This window comes from Chrysochloris asiatica, unplaced genomic scaffold, assembly GCF_000296735.1.
Source record: "Chrysochloris asiatica unplaced genomic scaffold, ChrAsi1.0 scaffold00354, whole genome shotgun sequence".
NCBI lineage: Eukaryota > Metazoa > Chordata > Mammalia > Afrosoricida > Chrysochloridae > Chrysochloris > Chrysochloris asiatica.
The window spans coordinates 745,374-763,102 of record NW_006408872.1 but is presented as its reverse complement, the minus strand read 5'-3'; the positions used below and the strand labels follow the sequence as shown (position 1 = coordinate 763,102).

Genomic DNA, 17,729 nt, shown 5'->3' with positions numbered 1-17,729 from the left:
TGAACATTTCTTCATATGTTTGTTGGCTTCCTGGATCTCCTTCTTGGTGAAGTGTCTGTTCATGTCCTGCGCCCATTTTTTAATTGGGTTATTTGTCTTTTTCTTGTAGAGGTGTTGTATTTTCCTATATATTTTAGAAAGAAGTCCCTTGTCTGATGTACCATTGCAAAAGACTTTTTCCCAGTCTGTGGGTTCTCTTTTTACTTTTCTGGTGAAGTCTTTTGATGCACATAAGTTTTTAATTTTTAGTATGTCCCCCTCATCTATTTTGTCTACTTTTGTTTGTGTAGTTTTCAAAATGTTTGATAATCTGTGTATTCTCTGAATTAGTGCCCTCACATTTGTCCCTAGTTTTTCATTGATGGCCTTCATAATTCTGGGATTCACATTTAGGTCTTTAACCCATGTTGAGTTGTTTTTTGTATAAGGCATGAGGTGAAGGTCTTATTTGAATCTTTTGCATATCGCTTTCTAGTTCTGCCAGCACCATCTTTTGAAAAGACTATCACCTTCCCGTGCAATATATTTAGGTATTTTGTCAAAAATCAGTTGGCTGTATGTAGATAGGTTAATTTCTGGATTCTTGATTCTGTTCCATTGATCTATGTATCTTTCATTGTACCAGTACCAAGCTGTTTTGACCACTGTAGCAGTGTAGTAAATTTTGAAGTTGGGGATAGATGTTTTGGTATGAGGGTTATGCTTGCTTCAGAAAATGTATTGGGAAGTTTTCCATCCTCCTCTATCTTCTGGAATAATTTGAGTGGAATTGGTGACAACTCTTTCCTGAATGTTTGGTAGAATTCACCAGTGAAGCTATCTGAACCTGGACTTGTTTTGGTTGGGAGTTTTTTGATGACCTGATCAATTTTTTCTTTTGTTATGGGTCTGTTCAAGTTTTCTACTTCACTGTGTGTAAGTTTAGGTAGGTTGTGTTTATCTAAAAATGTACCAATCTCTTCTAAGTTTTCAAATTTGTTGGAGTACATCTGTTCATAGTATTCTGTTATTATCCTTTTGATTTCCTTTGGTTCTGTGGTGGCATCAACCATGTGATTTCTAATGCATGTTATTTGTGTCTTTTCCCTCTTTTCTTTTGTTAGTTTTGCCAGTGGTCTGTCAATTTTGTTAATTCTTTCAAAGAACCAGCTTCTTGTCCTGTTGATTCTTTCTATGGTTTTTCTGCAAGTAAAATCTTGCTGAAGATAATTTTAAAATAGTTGCAGCAATTCATTGACAGGGAGCTGCCTGAAATTCAAGCTGGATTTAGAAGAAGATGTGGAACTAGGGATATCATTATTAATATCAGATGGATCTTGGCTGAAAGCAGAAAATACCAGATAGTTGTTACTTGTGCTTTATTAACTATGCAAAGCATCTATTGTATTATAACAAACTATGGATAACATTATGAAGAATGGGTGCTTCAGAACATTTAATTGTGTTTGTGAGGAACCTGTACATGGAACAAAAGTCAGTCATTAAAATAGAACAAGGGGACACTGAATGATTCAAAACCAGGAAAGGAGTGTGCCAGGATTGCATCGCTTCACCATACTTATTTCATCTGTTTGCTGAGCAAGTACTTTGAGAAGCTAGATTAAATGAAGAAAAACATGGCATCAGAATTAGAGAAAGACTCATTCATAACCTATGATATGCATGTGGCACAACCTTGCTGGAAGTGATGAAGCGGACTTGAAATACTGACGAAGATCAAAGACAACAGTCTTCAGTATGGATTGCACCTCAATGTAAAGAAAGAGAAAATCTTCACAGCTGGACCAACACACAAAATCATGATAAATGGAGTAAAGATACAAGCTGAAGACTTTATTTTACTTGGATTCACAATCAATGCTCATGGGAACAATAGTCAAGAAATCAAATGACATATTGCCCTAGGCAAATCTGCTGCAAAGATTTCTTTCAAGTGTTAAGAGCAAAGATGTCATTTTGAGGATGAAGGTGTGCCTAACCCAAGCCATGATATTTTCAAGAGTCTCATATGCATGTGAAAGTTGGACAATGGATAAGAAAGACAATAGAAGAATCGATGCATTTGAATTATGGTGTTTGAGAAGAATATTAAAAATAACATAGACTGCCAATAGAACAAGCAAATCTGTGTTGGAAGAAGTGCAGCCAGAATGCTCTTTAGAAACCAGGATAGTGAGACTTTGGACATGTTATCAAGAGGGAACAGTGCTCGGCGAAAGACATCATGATTGGTAAAGTGGAGAAGCAGTGAAAAAGAGGAAGACTCCCAATGATATGGACTCATACAGTGTCAGCAACAATGGGCCCAAACACAACATTTGTCAGCATGGTTCAGGACTGCACAGTGCTTTGTTCTGTTGTGCATAGGGTTGCTATAAGTCAGAACCAACTTGATGACACATTATGAACACTATCAGAATATATAAAAACTCTTACAGTTTAACAGTAAAAAGACAACCCTATTTAGAATAGGTTAAAGGGTTTAAATAGTATTTGGTGGTGGTGGTGTGCCTTGGAGTTGGTTCTGATTCCTAGCAACACTGTATAGGTTTCCAAGACTGCAGACAGTCTCGTCTTTCTCCTGAGGAACAGGTGGTAGTTTTGAACTGCTGACTTTGAGGTTAGCAGCACAACTTGTAACCATGATGCGACCAGAGCTCCTTTAAACAGTAATTAGTGAAATAAAAAACCTCAAGGAGACACCACATCACACTCTTTGGGATGTTTCTAATGAAAAAGATGATGTAGAGAAATTGGAACGTCATTTACTGCTTTTGGGAATATAAAATGGTGCAGTCGTTGTGGGAAACAACTTGGCAGTTCCTCAGAAAGTTATATGACCCAGCAATTCCACCCCTACATATATACCCCAAATAACTTAAATATATATGTCCACAAAAATTATTCCTAGTAGTCCCAAAGTAGAAGCAACCCAAATGCTCATCAATGGATTGTTGTTGTTATTGTTAAGTGTTGTTGAGTTGGTTTTGACTCATAGCAACCCTGTGTAGGGTTTCCAAGGAGTGGCTTGTGTGTTTGAACTGCTGACCTTGCAGTTAGCAGTCTAGTGCTTATTCTACAGTGCCACACTAGAATGAATTGATAAACGTAGTATTGTCTCCATACAATGGAATATTATTCTGTCAGAAATGATGACACTCTAATATATGCTGGTGGTCCTGTAGGATAAGCACTGGACTGTTGGTTCAGTTTGAACCATAAGGTCATTGGTTCAAACTTACCAGGCGCTCCTCAGAAACCCTCCTCAGGGTAGCTATGAGTCAGAATCAACTCGACAGCACTTTAACAACTATAACAATATATGCTATCATATATTATTGGTACCAGGAGTTCTGGTGTGGTGCTGTAGGATAAGCACTGGACCTCAAGGTTGGTTTGGATTGTAAGGTCAGTGGTTCAAACTCACCATTTGCTCCTCAGAAACCCTATACGGGGTTGCAATGAGTCGGAAACAACTCGACACCACTTAATAACAACAATAATTGTATACACTTCTGGTGTGGCAATGTAGGATCAGGACTGGACTGCAAACCACAAGGTTAGCAATTCAAACCCATCAGCTGTTCCTCGGAAATCCTATACAGGGTCGCTATGAGTCACAACTGACTCTACGGCACTTAACACCAACACCAACAATATATGCTACAACTACAATATGGCTGAACCTTGAAAACATGCTAAGTGATAGAAAACTACATATTATGTGCTTTCATTTATATGAAATATCCACAATAGGCAAAACCAAAACTACAGAAAGTGACTTAGTGATTGCCAGGTACTGCAGAGTGGGGAGAATTGGGAATGTCTTCTCATGGGGATAGGGTTTTTTGTTTTTTTATAAAAAATGTTTTATTGTGAATTATATGATAGTTTACATGAGAGAACCTCAGTTCCATATTCATTCCATCGTATATCGTTACATTACCATGGTTCCAATCCCCTCCATGCATTGTCTTCCAAACAAAGGGCATATCCTAGAAGCCCGTGCTCTACACTCCCCGCTACCCCCTCAGTCTTCAGCCCACAGTTCCTCTCCCTCTCTGGATCCAAAGTCCCCAGCCGCTTCATCCCTCCATGTCATCATCTCTGTCCCCATCTCAGGCATCCCCGCTTCTCTGGGTGGGGTCCCGTTCTCGAGGGTATAGGGTTTTGCAAAGGGGCTATGAAGAAATGTTTTGGAATTAGATTGTTGTTGCATAACTCTAGGAGTTCTGGTGGCACAGTGGTGAAGTGCTTGGAAGCTAACCAAAAGGTCAATGATATGTACCCACCAGTTGCTCCATGGGAGAGAAATGTGGAGTCTGCTTCTGAAAAGTTACAACCTTGGAAACCATATGGAGCAGTTCTACTCTGACCTATAGGGTTGCTATGAGACAGAATCAACTTGGTGGCAACAGGTTTGTTTTGCACAACTCTGTGAAATATGAAAAACCATTTAGTGATACACTATGAAAGGATGAATCGTATAGTGAATTATAAACCCAAACAACACCAAGCATGTTGCTGTCACGTTGCTTCAGAGAGTAGAACTACCCCATAGGACTTTCAAGGCAGTTCTCTACTAGAAGGCGCTCTGGTAGTGTGGTTGTTGGTGGTTATGTGCTGTGGAGTTGGTTCCAACTCATAGCGACCCTGTATATGATTTCCAAAGCTGTAAATCTTTATGGGAGCAGAAAGCCTCATCTTTCTCCCTCAGAACAGCTGGTAGTTTCGAACTGCTGAACCTGAGGTTCGCAGCCCGATTCGTAACCACTGTGCCACCAGAGCTCCTTTCTGAGGCTTTTTTTTCTTCGCCAGCTGTGAGAGATCTTTCAGCAATTGAAGACTAATCCTTACTGGTGCTATTTTCCATGTCGGCCTTTGTTCACCACCCTAGAATTTAGAAGCTCATGCTGGCCACTAGCTTGTATACACCCCAGGCCAGTGAGTGTAGAGTGCATGAATGCATTGTTCAATCATTCATTCCAGAATTTCCTCTAAATCTGACTTTATGAAGACAGGCTGGTGGTTTGTGCAAAGTGATGTTCTTTCTCCTTGTGACCACAGCTTGTCCTGTACTTCCTCTTACAACAACTTGCACCCCATCTGATGATTGCCAAGAGGTCCAGATCTGAGCTGAGTGGGTCTCCTTCCCAGTTTCAGGCTGCTCAATGTCCCCCTCCCTCTGCTAGAGGAATCAGTGCTACATAGGACATTTTGAGTCACACACCCTGGTAACTTCCACAGTAGCAGTTCTGGGGCACAATGACCCTGGGAAGGACTGGACTTCGCATGTTGAATGCTTCTAGGGCCTGAGAACCTTCAGGAGGACAGCAGGATGCTGGGGTCCCAAACCCTACCCACCACCCACCTATCTGTCATGAGTCAGGGCGAGGGCTCAGTGAACATGCTGGGAAACGCTGGCTGGTTTAGACATAGCTCTGGGAATCGCCTTCAGAAAGAGCTAGCCCATGAGAAACTCCTCCTGGGACACGCTGGTGTGGCTGCTTGTCTAGCCACTGCCCTTGCCACATACCCAGCCTGCCCCTGTCCTCTTGCCATCTAAGCCCTGTCCTGACGGTCTCACCCTGTGACTGCACTTGTCACCTTCAGTAGCCATTGTACAACTGTTTGTGCTTGTTCATGGGCACGGGCTGTCCTGGTCACTGGCATCACACCACCTGACTTGTGGCTGGCAGTTGAGGATAATGTTTTTTCATGGGTGAGCTAACCTTCCACAGTAAACAGTGGCTCAAGGTCACAGGCAGAGTTAAAGCTCCAGCTGCCGTGGAGAAGTGTGGGAGCCCAAGCTGCAGGTGTGAAAGTGACACCTCCAAGTCACAGGGCCATCATGGGTGTCCTGAATGTTGGGGACCTGACCTTCACCCCCCTGCCCCTAGATGATAGGACCTGAGGACTGGCTTCAGGGCAAATAAGAAAGCACTGGGTACCTGCTAAGGAGTCTGGTGGTATTATGGGTTAAGTATTGGGTTGCTAATGCAAAGTCAGCAGTTCAAACCCACCAGCCACTCCTTGGGAGAGCAATGAGGCTGTCTGCTTTCGTAAAGATTTAGAAACCCTAAACAGGTCACTATGAGTCAGAATCATCAATTTGACGGCAGTGGTTTTAATTTTGGTTTGTGCACCACCTGGGGCAGATCTCAAGGGATCACATCCACCTGTATCCTTGAGTGGATTCAGATCATGTCTCCTGTTTGGAAAAGTTGGGGGGCTATAGAAAACGATTTAGGGATGGACATGTTATGAAGTAATCTCCCTTTAGGATGGAAGAGGTGAAAGAAAATTTTTGTTCTCTGGTAGCTCTGAGAGGCATCAGGCCTTCATAAAAGACCCTTGGTCCTGGGGTCAGTGTCCTTTCCTCTACTCCAACTTGGTTTCTGGGGTAGTTGGTCACTGTGGAGGGGCCACATTAACCCCATCAGAGTGCTCCTACACGCTTAGCAGAGTGTCTGGTTCAGTGGTGGTGTTGGGGACTTTTTTTTTCTCATGTGCTTTCTCTCAATTTGAAGTGTATCTAACAATAACAGACATCGTATTTTTCAGAGGGCACAGGGTTTTAATCTGCCTGGTCCATACTGAGTTTGTTTATGAATGACTCCAGTGACCTAAGAGTCTGGTGGGGAGGAGACACTTGTAAGAAGGAAGCAGGTGTGGGTTGGAATAACCTGAGTAGTAGAGGGGCTGGAGGGTGGGTAGAGGTGAGACAGGCTTAACTAGAGAGGAGGGGTCAGCCACCAGCAACCTCCCAGGGCTTCTGGGGACTGGAAAGAAGGCATCCCTCTCATTAGGGTCCTCTGGGAAGCACCAGTTGGATGTCACAGTGTGAAGGGGCAGTGGGCATTAGGACTGCTCCCAGCTAGGGCTGTGGTATGTAGGTCGGTTCCTTTTCTTAACACGAAACAGCGCAGTCTGCCTATGGTGTGAGTGTGCTCTGGATCTGAGCCTCTTTCCTCACCGGTTCGCCCCCGCAGATATTCAGAGTTTCTCCAGCGCGGAGAAGGACGGTCGCATCGTCGGTGAGATTGCCTTCCAGCTGGACCGGCGCATTCTGGCCTACGTCTTCCCTGGTGTGACGCGACTGTACGGTTTTACGGTATCCAACATCCCGGAGAAGATTAAGCAGGTTAGGGAAAGCTCCACCTGTCCCAGAGGTCCTGCACTGTGTCCACAGTCACCTGCAGGGCCCCTGGCCCTGGTCGCTGAGGCTGCAGGAAGGTGTCCTTGGTGCGCGTGCGCGTCGCACGAGGAAGCTGGCTTAACGGATAGTGTATGTCACTGGCTCTGACCCCAGACAGCTTCACGAAGGATCACGGGCCCAAAGTGAGGGCGCTTTGCGATGTGGTTCTCTAAAGCAAGTCGCCACCAGAGATACCGGTTCTGTTTCTCCTTCCGGACTTGTAGGCTACAGGGGAAATTGGGAGACTCAGCCTGGTCGTGGGTCAGCTCTAGGTCTCCTTTCCCCATCTAAGCAACTCCTTTAATGTAAGGCCCTGGAGCTTAGGTGTCCTGCACTAGCACTCTCCTTCACATAGGGTGTCACTGGGGAGCAGAGAAGGCAGTTGGACTGGCCCAAGGCCACTCAGACCACCGAGGCAGTGGGAGTTGGCTCAGGCCACCCTGACCCTGGAGTCCTGGTGTGGCGCTGTGTGTTTGCCAGATTGCAAAGCCGTTTGAACTGCAAGGTCGGTGATTCAAGGTCACCAGCCGCTCCTCGAAAACCCTATACAGTGTTGCTTTGGGTCAGAATTGACTCAATGGCACTTAACAACAATAACCCTGACCCTAGGGTTTTAACACTTGATATTTTCTGTCACACTGTGTTGTGTGAGCTCAGTGCCTTTTAGGGCCAACCAGTGCTGGGGGTGGGAGACCCATTTCAGGCACCACCCGCACCTTATCTACCTCACTGTTTTCATCTCCCTGAAGTCCACTCTTCTTCCCACTGTACTCCTTGCCCCCTGTGAAGTCTTCCCCTCCCTACTCCTGTGTCTCTGCTCCCTGCCCCTGCTCCAAGCTGTCTCTCTGTCTCTTCCCGAGTTGTCCCCACCTCACACGTCCCCCGCTGTCCCCCAGACCTCCATCAAGTCGCTGGACGGCTCAGTGGATGAGAAGAAGCTGCGAGAGCTGACGCACCGTTACCTGACGCTGACAGCGCGCTTGGAGAAACTGGGTTACAACCGCGACGTGCACCCAGTGTTCAGCGAGTTCCTCATCAACACCTACGGCATCCTGAAGCAGCGGCCAGACCTGCGCGCCCACCCTCTGCACAGCAACCCGGCCGCCCTGCGCAAGCTGGTCATCGATATCGTGCCACCCAAGTTCCTGGGCGACTCGCTGTTACTGCTCAACTGCCTCTGTGAACTCTCCAAGGAGGACAGCAAGCCGCTCTTCGCCTGGTGAGCGCCGCCGCGCCCCTCTACCGCCGCCTCCTCCGCAATAAACGTGTTTGTTCAAACCCGGGCGGCGCTCCTCCTGCGAGTCCCGGGGCACTGTCGCCACGCAGCTACGGCCTCTGAGCGCCCAGGCCGGGAGCAGCGCCTGAGGACGCGGGTCTTCTGAGCGCCTCGCCCGCCGCGCATCCCGCGCCCGGCCGCCGCCGCTCACAGGGCGCAGCAACACTTGTAGCACTTTATTAAAATCCTCTGTTTTATTTCTCTGCTTCCCGTAGCCTCTCTGCTCTTTGAGGCGCACTGAGCGCCGGTGCTGCTGTGCACTCCGGTGGCGCCAGTTTGAGATTGTGGAAGGAAGCTGCGAGGAGGAAGGAGCCTTGGGGGCGGCTCAGATCAAGTTCCTCTCTTCCCAACTTCTAGGACTCTGCACCTCCTGCCTTCCTATCAGAGGAAGCTGGCGCAGCAGCATCTTTTTAGTCTCTCCCTAGGTCTGTGTGATGGTCCTAGGTGGGTTTCCCTAAACGCAGAATCTGAGGCAAGGATTTGGCTGCGTGTAGGACTCACCACCTAATCAGGGAAGTACCATGAAACATAATTTGCCATGAGTGGGGTGCTCAAAAATTAGTACTTAGAAGGCGGAAAAAAACAGAGTCGGCCTTCTGAGTGGGTGGATGGGGGCTCTGTGGACTGTCTGGGTGTTTCCCTAGTGAAGACTGCTTGGGTGCATGTTGTCTCTGGTGGGAGGTAGCGGGAGAGACATGGGAGCGGGAACTCAGAACTTGTTACGTAGGACAAACAGGTTAGCATTACTCGGCCATGTGCCTCAGGAATTGGGCCTGGAGTCTTTATCCAGCATTTCCACTCTCTCATACACTATTTCCCCTCACTGTCCTAGTCCTTCGGCCACATTAGGAGCTTGCTGGTCTGGTGACCTCAGTGACCTGGGGCTGAATGGGTGCTGTGGGTGAGCAACCTTCACCGGTTGGGTGGCGCTGGGATGACATCACCTTCATCCAGGTTTTCTCAACAAGGTAGAGGCAGGGATGGTACCCTTGGTGGTGGTCTTCCACTTCCTGCTGCCTGTCCTCAGAGCCTTGAGATCTGATGGAGACAACAGGGAAGCCAGGGCAAAGAGCAGGGTCTCCTCATGTTTATCAGCAGCTTAGAGCCAGCTTAGAGAGGTGGAGGGGTGGAAGTGGGGACTTGGAGGTCTTGTTTTATGGGGGAAAAGCCAGATTGTGGAGTCATTTGCTGCCAAAGCCCTTTGGGTGCAGGCTTGACTGGGGGCAAGGAGGGGGAGAACCTCGGTTCTTGGAAACCATGCTGTGCCAGGGTCAGTGAGAGAGGGAGCAACTGGGAGGCTCTGATTCACTGCCCTAGTGGCCTTCCCAGGAGGGTCATCCTGAGGAGCTGTGAGGTCCCAGCAGCAAGAAGGACAACATCCAAGTCAAGGCTACCAGTGGGGAGGACAAAACCATATTTCTTTCTGTTATATAAATAGGAGGAAAGGCACATGGTGGATTAGAGAGACCCAGACAGCAGTTCTACATTTTATGTCCCCTTGGGGGCCAAAGGTCAGTCAGGTGTTCGAAATATATCCCCTTCTACGGTATGCGACACCTTATTAGATGGATTGGCCAAGTGGCAGCATCGATGGACTCAAGTATGGCAATAGTAGTGAGGTTGGCCCAGGATCCGGCAGTGTTTCGTTCTGCTGTGCATAAGGTTGCTATGAGTCGGTACCAACTTGATGGCACCTAACAACAACAACAACAACAACAAAGTGTGCGACGAGTTTGTATTCTTTCACCATACTTATTCAACCTGTATGCAGAGCAAATAATCCGAGAATCTGGGTTAAATGAAGAAAAACATAGCATCAGGATTGGAGGAAGACTTATTAAGAACCTGTGATGTGCAAATGATACAACCTTGCTTGCTGAAAGTGAAGAGGATTTAAAACATTTACTGATGAAGATCAAAGAGCACAGCCTTCAGTAAGGATTACATCTCAATGTAAAGAAAACAAAAATCCTCCCCAATGGACCATAAACAACATTCTTATCAACGGAGAAATTATTGAAGTTGTCAAGGACTTAATTCTTGGATCACAGAAGCAGCAGTCAAGAAATCTGACGATGTATTGCATTAAGCAAATCTGCTGCACAAGACCTTTTTAAAGTGTTGAGGAGCAAAGATGTCAGCTTGAGAACGAAGGTGCGCCTGACTCCTCCATGGTATTTTTAATAACCTCATATGCATCTGAGAGCTGGACAGTGAATAAGGAAGACCGTAAAAGAATTGATGCCTTTGAGTTATGGTGTTGGAGGAGAATATTGAAAGTGCCACGGGATGCCAAAAGAACCAATAGATCCGTTTTGGAAGAAGTGCAGCCAGAGTGCTCCTTGGAGGCCAATATGACCAAACTTTGTCTCTCATACTTAGGACATTTTGTTAGGAGGGACTAGTTGCTGGAGAAGGGGAGCGGCAGCATCAATTGATTCAAGTGTGGCAACAGTAGTGAGATTGGCCCATGATTGGGGAGTGTTTTGTTCTGCTGTGCATAAGATCGCTATGAATCGGTATTGACTCGATGGCACCTAACAACAACAACAACTATATGAGAAGGTACTAGGTTGTCTGAGGTAGCTGGGCTGACTTCGTACTGCTCCAGTCAGAGCTGGAATGGGAGTTGCCTGAAGTCCTGGGACATATATTTATATATCAAACATATACCAGGGGCTTCAAAAATTATGGGAAACTTCTATTTTAATTCCATGAATTTTTGAAGCACGTTTGTACTTATATATGGAGTCCCTGGATTGTGCAAAGTGTTAATGCTGCTAATCTAAAGATTGTACTTCAGGAAAAAAGCCTAGTAATTTACTTCCAATGAACCAGCCACTGAAAACGATGGTGCAGATCTACTACATATTTGCTATTTTAATAAGTTAAGTGCATAATCCTGACACTATTACATATACCATGTTCTACAATGGTCACCACTATCTATCCTTAAACGTCTTCATCACCCCCAACAGAAACTTTGTACCGTTAACAGCCACACTCATTCCCCTTCCCCTGGTAACTACTACCCTATGTTCTGTCTCTATGGATTTGCCTATTCTAGATGTTTTATGTAATTGTGATCCTTCAATATGAGGGTAAGTAAAAAAGTATTGCTACTAGAGTTCCAATTTGTACTTGCATGGGTTTATTCAAAACAGCTGGTAAGCTCAAACTACCAACCTTGGTAGTTTGCAGCCCAGTGCTTATTATACAAAGTATATATAGGTTTACAGTTCCTCTATTAACATCTTACATTATATGATACATTTGTTACAGTCAATGAGGAAATACTAACATTATTATGAACTAAATTCCTCATTTCCTTCCTAATGTCTTTTTTTTTGGACCCAAGATCCATCTAGACACCACATTTCGTTTGGTTGTCATGTGTCTTAAGCTCCTCTGCACTGTACTGGTTTCTCAGTGTCCTTGTTTTTGATGACCTTAACAGTTTTGAGTTATTTTGAGTTATGGTGTTGGAGAAGAATAGTAAAAGTACCAGAAAAGCAAACAAATCCGTGATGAAAGAAGTTCAACCCAAATGCTCCTTAGATGTGAAGATGGCCAGACTTTGTCTCTCTTACTTTAGTCATCTTTTCAGGAGATGTCCCTGGAGTAGGACATCATGCTTGGTAAAGTGAGGGGCAGTGAAAAAGAGGGAGACCCCCAATGAGATGGACTGACACAGTGGCATCAACAGTGGACTCAAGCATAGTGGCAATTGTGAGGATGGCTCAGGACCAGGAGTTACTATGGATTGGAACCAACGTGATGGCACCTAACAACAATGGACATTTTTGAGGTTCTAGTCAGGTATTTTGTAGGATGCTCTTCTATTTGGACTTGTCTGAATTTTTTTTTTCCACTGAAAGATTGTTGTTACCAGTGTTGGGAAGAAGACTGAGGTAAAATGCCATTTTCATTACATCATATTAAGGATACCTACTGGTGTGGCACTGTGGGTTAATGCGTCAGACTACAAAGCCACTTGAACTGCAAGGTCGGTGGTTCAAGCTCACCAGCTCCTCCTTGAAAACCCTATACAAGGGTCACTATGGGTCGGAATCAACTTGACGGCACTTCACAACAACAACAACTGTCAATTATAGGAGTTCTGGTGTGGTGCTGTAGTCTAATGTGCTGGACTGCAAAGTTTCTTTGAGCCACAAGGTTGGCGGTTCAAGCTCACCAGTTGCTCATTGGAAACCCTATATAGACTCAGTCTCCCCAACCTGCCCAGGCTGGACTCACTTTGAGGTATCTGTTTGTCCTCAGTCTCTGAGGGTCTGGCCATTCTGGGGGCACTGGGGCCCCTCTACCCTCGCAGACACATCACTAGTGGGGTGGTCACAAATCCTCTCACAGTCAATGGTTCTGTCCTGTTGGTCATCAGTGGGAGCAGCTGCAGAATGGTTGGGGTTTCCAGGGCCCATTCATTTGGGAGGTCTAGGTATCCCCATTTCAGGGCCCCAAGGCCACCCCTAACTTTGAATAGAAATGAGGTAGTCTCAAATGGTGACCATGGGTGTGGGGTGTCTCCTAGAAGGGAGATGAGGCTATGGGGACAACAGAAGACAGATGGGATTCAGCCTGCTCTTGGGGGGATGGTTTCAAGATGTGGGGGGGACCAAGGAGTAGGGACAGATCTGAACTCCAGGACTGAGGGCCCCAGATCTTCCACACTTCCCACATACTTCCAGGACAAACTACATAATCTGTGGAGCCATATGTTTAAAAAGGTATGAAGGACATGTTATGTAACAAGCATAATCCTGATACCAAAACTAGGTGAAGACAGCACTAAAAAAAATTATAGACTAATATCACTCATGAGGAGTCCTTGTGTGGCGCTGTAGAATATAATGCACTGGACTGCAAGGTGGCCTTGAACCAGACGATCAGTGGTTCAAACTCACCAGCTGCTTCTTGGAAACCCTACACAAGGTCATCATTATGAGTCAGAACTGACTTGATGGCACTTAACAATAACAACAACAACAACAACAGTAACTCATGAACATAGATATAAAAATTCTCAACAAAATCCTAGACAAAGGTATCCAACAACATATAAAACAAATTATACATCATGACCAAGTAGGATTTATATGAGGTATGTAAGTATGGTTCAACATTAGGAAAACAAAGGAAAAGAACCACATGATCATATCAATTTATGCAGAAAAGGCGTTTGAACACAATCCAACACCCATTTGTGATAAAAACATCAAAATAGAAGGGGAATTCCTCAGCATAATTAGGGGCATATAAACAAAACCAAAGGCTAACATTACTCTCAATGGAGAGAAACTGAAAACATTCCCCTAGCCAACAGGAACCACGAAAGTATGCACTTTAAAACCATTCCTATTCTATATTGTGCTAGAAGTCTTAGACAGAGCTATAAGGCATGAAAGGGAAATGAAAGGCATCCAAATTGGCAAAGAAGTAAAACTCTATTTGCAGATGATATGATCCTATACTTAGAAAATCCCTAAGAATTCGCAAGAAAAATATTGGAATTCATTGAAAGAGTCAGTGAAGTGGCAGGGCACAAAGTCAACATACAATAAAAACCAATAAAGAGAGCTCTGAAAAGGAAAGGAAATCAGGAAAACAATACCTTTTACAATAGCTACCCAAAAGATGAAATGTTTATGAATAAAACTAACCAAAGAGAAAAAAAGGCCTATACAAAGAAAACTGCAAAACAAAAGATCTGTGAAAAGAGACCTACAAAAATGGAAGACTATAAAAAATAAAAAGGAAGACTATGCCATCCTCATGGACAGGAAGACGTTTGTTAGGTGCCATGGAGTTGGTACCAACTCATAGCCACCCTATGCACAAAAGAACGAAACACTGCTCTGTCCTGTGCCAACCTCACAATCATTACTAAACTGGAGCCCATTGCTGCTGCTACTGTGCCAATCCATCTCACTGAGGGTCTTCATCTTTTTCACCGACTCTCCACTTTACCAAGCATGATGTCCTTTTCCAGGAACTGGTACCTCCTAAAATATGTCTGAAGTGTGAGAGACGAAGTCTGGCCATCTGGCTTAGAAGGAGCACTCTGGCTGTATTTCTTCCAGCACAGATTTATTTGTTCTTTTGGTAGTCCATGGTTCTTTTAATATTCTACTACACCACCATAGCTCAAGTGCATCAATTCTCTTACGGTTTTCTTTATTCATTGTTCAACTTTCACATGCATACAAGATTATTGAAAATACCATGGCTGGGTCAGGTGCACCTTAGTTCTCAAACTGACATCTTTGCTCTTGAACACTTTAAAGGGATCTTGTGCAGCAGATCTGCCCAATGCAAACTGTCATTTGATTTCTTGACTGCTGCTTCCATGAGTGTTGATGGTTGATCCAAGAAAAATGAATTATTTGACAATTTAAGTCTGTACTCCATTTACATTGATGCTTTTTATTGGTCCAGTGGTGAGGATTTTTATTTTCTTTACATTGAGGTGCAACCCATGCTGAAGACAGTGGTCTTTGGTTTTCATCAGTATGTGCTTTGTGTCCTTTTCACTTTCCCCAACAAAGGTTGTATCCTCTGAATATCTCAGGTTGTTAAAGAGTCTTCCTCCATTTCTGATGCCATATTTTTCTTCATATAATCCAGTTTCTTGGATTATTTCTCAGTATACAGATTTAATAAGTATGGTGAAAGAATACAATCCTGGAACACTCCTTTCCTAGTTTTAAGCCATTTAATGTTTTCATGTTCTATGCAAACAATTGTCTCTTGGTCTATGGATAGGTTCCACATGAGCACAATTAAGTGTTCTGGAATACTCATTCTCAGCTATGCTGTCCTTACCTTATCATGATCCACACAATTGAAAGCCTTTGTGCAGTCAATAAAGCACAGGTAAACATCTTTCTGGTTTTCTCTGCTTTCAGCCAAGATCCATCTGGATGTCAGTAACAATATCCTTCGTGCCGCATCCTTGTTTGAATCTGGCTTGAAACTCTGGCAGTTTCTGATCAATGTACTGTTGCAGCCGATTTCGAATTATGTTTAGCAAAAATTTACTATCATGCTAAATTAATATTACCCAATGTTTTCTGCATTCCATTGGGTCACCTCTTTTTGCAATAAGCACAAATACGGATTTCTACCAATCAGTTGGCCAGGAAGCTGTCTTACAAATTTCTTGGCATAGATGAGCGAGCACCTCCAGTGCTGCATTGTTTTTTTGAAAGATTTCAATTTGTATTCCATCAATTCCTGGAACCTTGTTCTTTGCCAATGCCTTCAGTGCATTGTGGACTTCTTCCTTCAGTACCATTGACTCTTGATCATATGCTACCTCTTGAATTGGCTGAACATTGACCATTACTTTTTGGTACAGTGACTCTGTGTATTCCTTCTATCTTCTTTTGATGCTCTCTGCATCATTCAATATTTTTCCTAAGAATCCCTCGATATAGCAACCTGAGGCTTGCATTTTTTTCTTCAGTTTTTTTTTTTTTACTTGAGAAATTCTGAGTGTGTTCTTCCCTTTTGGGTTTTTCTAAATACAAATCTTTGCACATTTCATCATAGTATTTGACTTTGTCTTCTCAAGCTGCCCTTTGAAAATTTCTATTCAGCTCTTTTACCTCTTCATTTTTTCCATTTGCTTTAGCATTTCTATGCTGGAGAGCAAGTTTCAGAGTCTTTTCTGGCATCCATTTTGGTCTTTTCCTTTTTTCTTGTCTTCTTAATAATCTTTTACTTTCTTCCTATATGATGTTCTTGATGTCATCTCACAAGTTTTTTGGTATTCGGTCGTTAGTATCTAATTCATCAAATCTGTTCTTGAGATGGTCTCTAAATCAGGCGGGATATGTTCAAGGTCATATTTTGGCTCTCGTGGACTTGTCTTAATTTTCCTCAGCTTCAGCTTGAACTTGCATATGAACTACTGATGGTCTGTTCCATAGTCTGCCCCTGGTCTTTTTTTTTTCTTTTTCCAGCTTGTCACAAATTTTATTTTATATCCTCACCTTGTACCATTTCACATTCTGCTTAAGTATTTGGTCATCTATTACATGATCAAACTCATTAGTTTGAGTTCTCTGTAGAATTAAAGAAAGTTGCAGTAAAAATAATAAATGGAACATAAGTTTAAACTACATCATCCATACATGTTTTCAAAGCATCATTCAAAGTCAATTCAAACTCATATAAAATGCCAGGGATTAGCACTCCATCAACCTCTTTGCTAAACCTTTTCTCCTTGTCCCATTACATTGAAGTACTAATGAGTAAGATGGCAAATGCTTCTCTTTATTGGGACTCAAATCAAAGTCATAAAACTAGATCAGATAAGGACTTCTTTCCAAAAGAAGTACTCAAGGGCCATGATACATGAAATTCCATTCAGGGAAGCTTCCATTTTTACTTCCAACTAAATTTGTAGCTACTGGCTATAGCCAGGACATTTTATAAAGTGAAGGTTTCCTGTCTCCATCCCTTTAGAAAAAGTTGGTGAAGTTCCTAATTGCAGAAATTTTCAAACAAATGTGACAAGCTTTCCTGGAAATTGATTTGAATAATTTACATTTACAGACTATGCAAATGCTATATAGTGCACTCTGGGTGCACTACCAGTTCAGAAAAACCAGAAAAGGAAACTACATTAACAGTCACGTATCTTACCAATGAAAATATTTTGTTCCCATTGCATATGTCACTGAATTGAAAAGCATTTCCCAATCTTCCCCACCTTCCCAGAGAAGCCATCAGAAATAGAGATCATGGAATTTAGCTGAAAGACTAGTAGTGAGATATAGTCTTGAGACTTGGTATTTTTTTAATAACAGTTTTTATTATGAATTATGTGATAGTTTACATGGGAGAACATTAGCTTTATAGTCAGCCTATTGTATATTGTTTCATTGCAATGATTACAAGCTCCTGTATGCATTATCAAACAACCAATGGGTATACCCCACAAGCTTGCCCCCCAGCCGTCAGCACACAGACCCTCTCCCTCCTTGAGTCCAGAGTCCCCAGCCGCTCAATCTCTCCATATAATCATCTCTGCCTCCACATGTGGTGTTCCTGCTTCTCTGGATACAGTCTCAACGCTGCTTTTCTCCCTTGATGGTCCCAAGGACCTCTGTTCCTGGACTGCAACGTCAACCATTCCCCTCCTTTTGCTACAAAACATCTACTTTACATTTCCAACCCTCACAGTCAGTCCTGATAGCAATTATTCACTATTGTACCACAAGAGTCCTATCC

At 43.7% G+C, this 17,729-nt stretch overlaps 1 protein-coding gene across 3 annotated transcripts in view; it reads left to right on the top strand.

Annotated features, from left to right (window-relative positions):
* The window catches only part of SPATC1L (spermatogenesis and centriole associated 1-like), a 36,001-nt gene extending 27,555 nt beyond the window's left edge, over positions 1-8,446 (top strand). For all 3 annotated transcript variants that reach the window (XM_006876113.1, XM_006876112.1, XM_006876114.1), the window contains 2 exons: positions 6,993-7,144; positions 8,095-8,446. In XM_006876113.1, the coding sequence (XP_006876175.1) occupies positions 6,993-7,144; positions 8,095-8,421 (479 nt within the window). In that variant the 3' untranslated portion in view covers positions 8,422-8,446. The remainder of the gene's footprint in view (positions 1-6,992; positions 7,145-8,094) is intronic.
* The last annotated feature ends 9,283 nt before the right edge of the window (positions 8,447-17,729 follow it).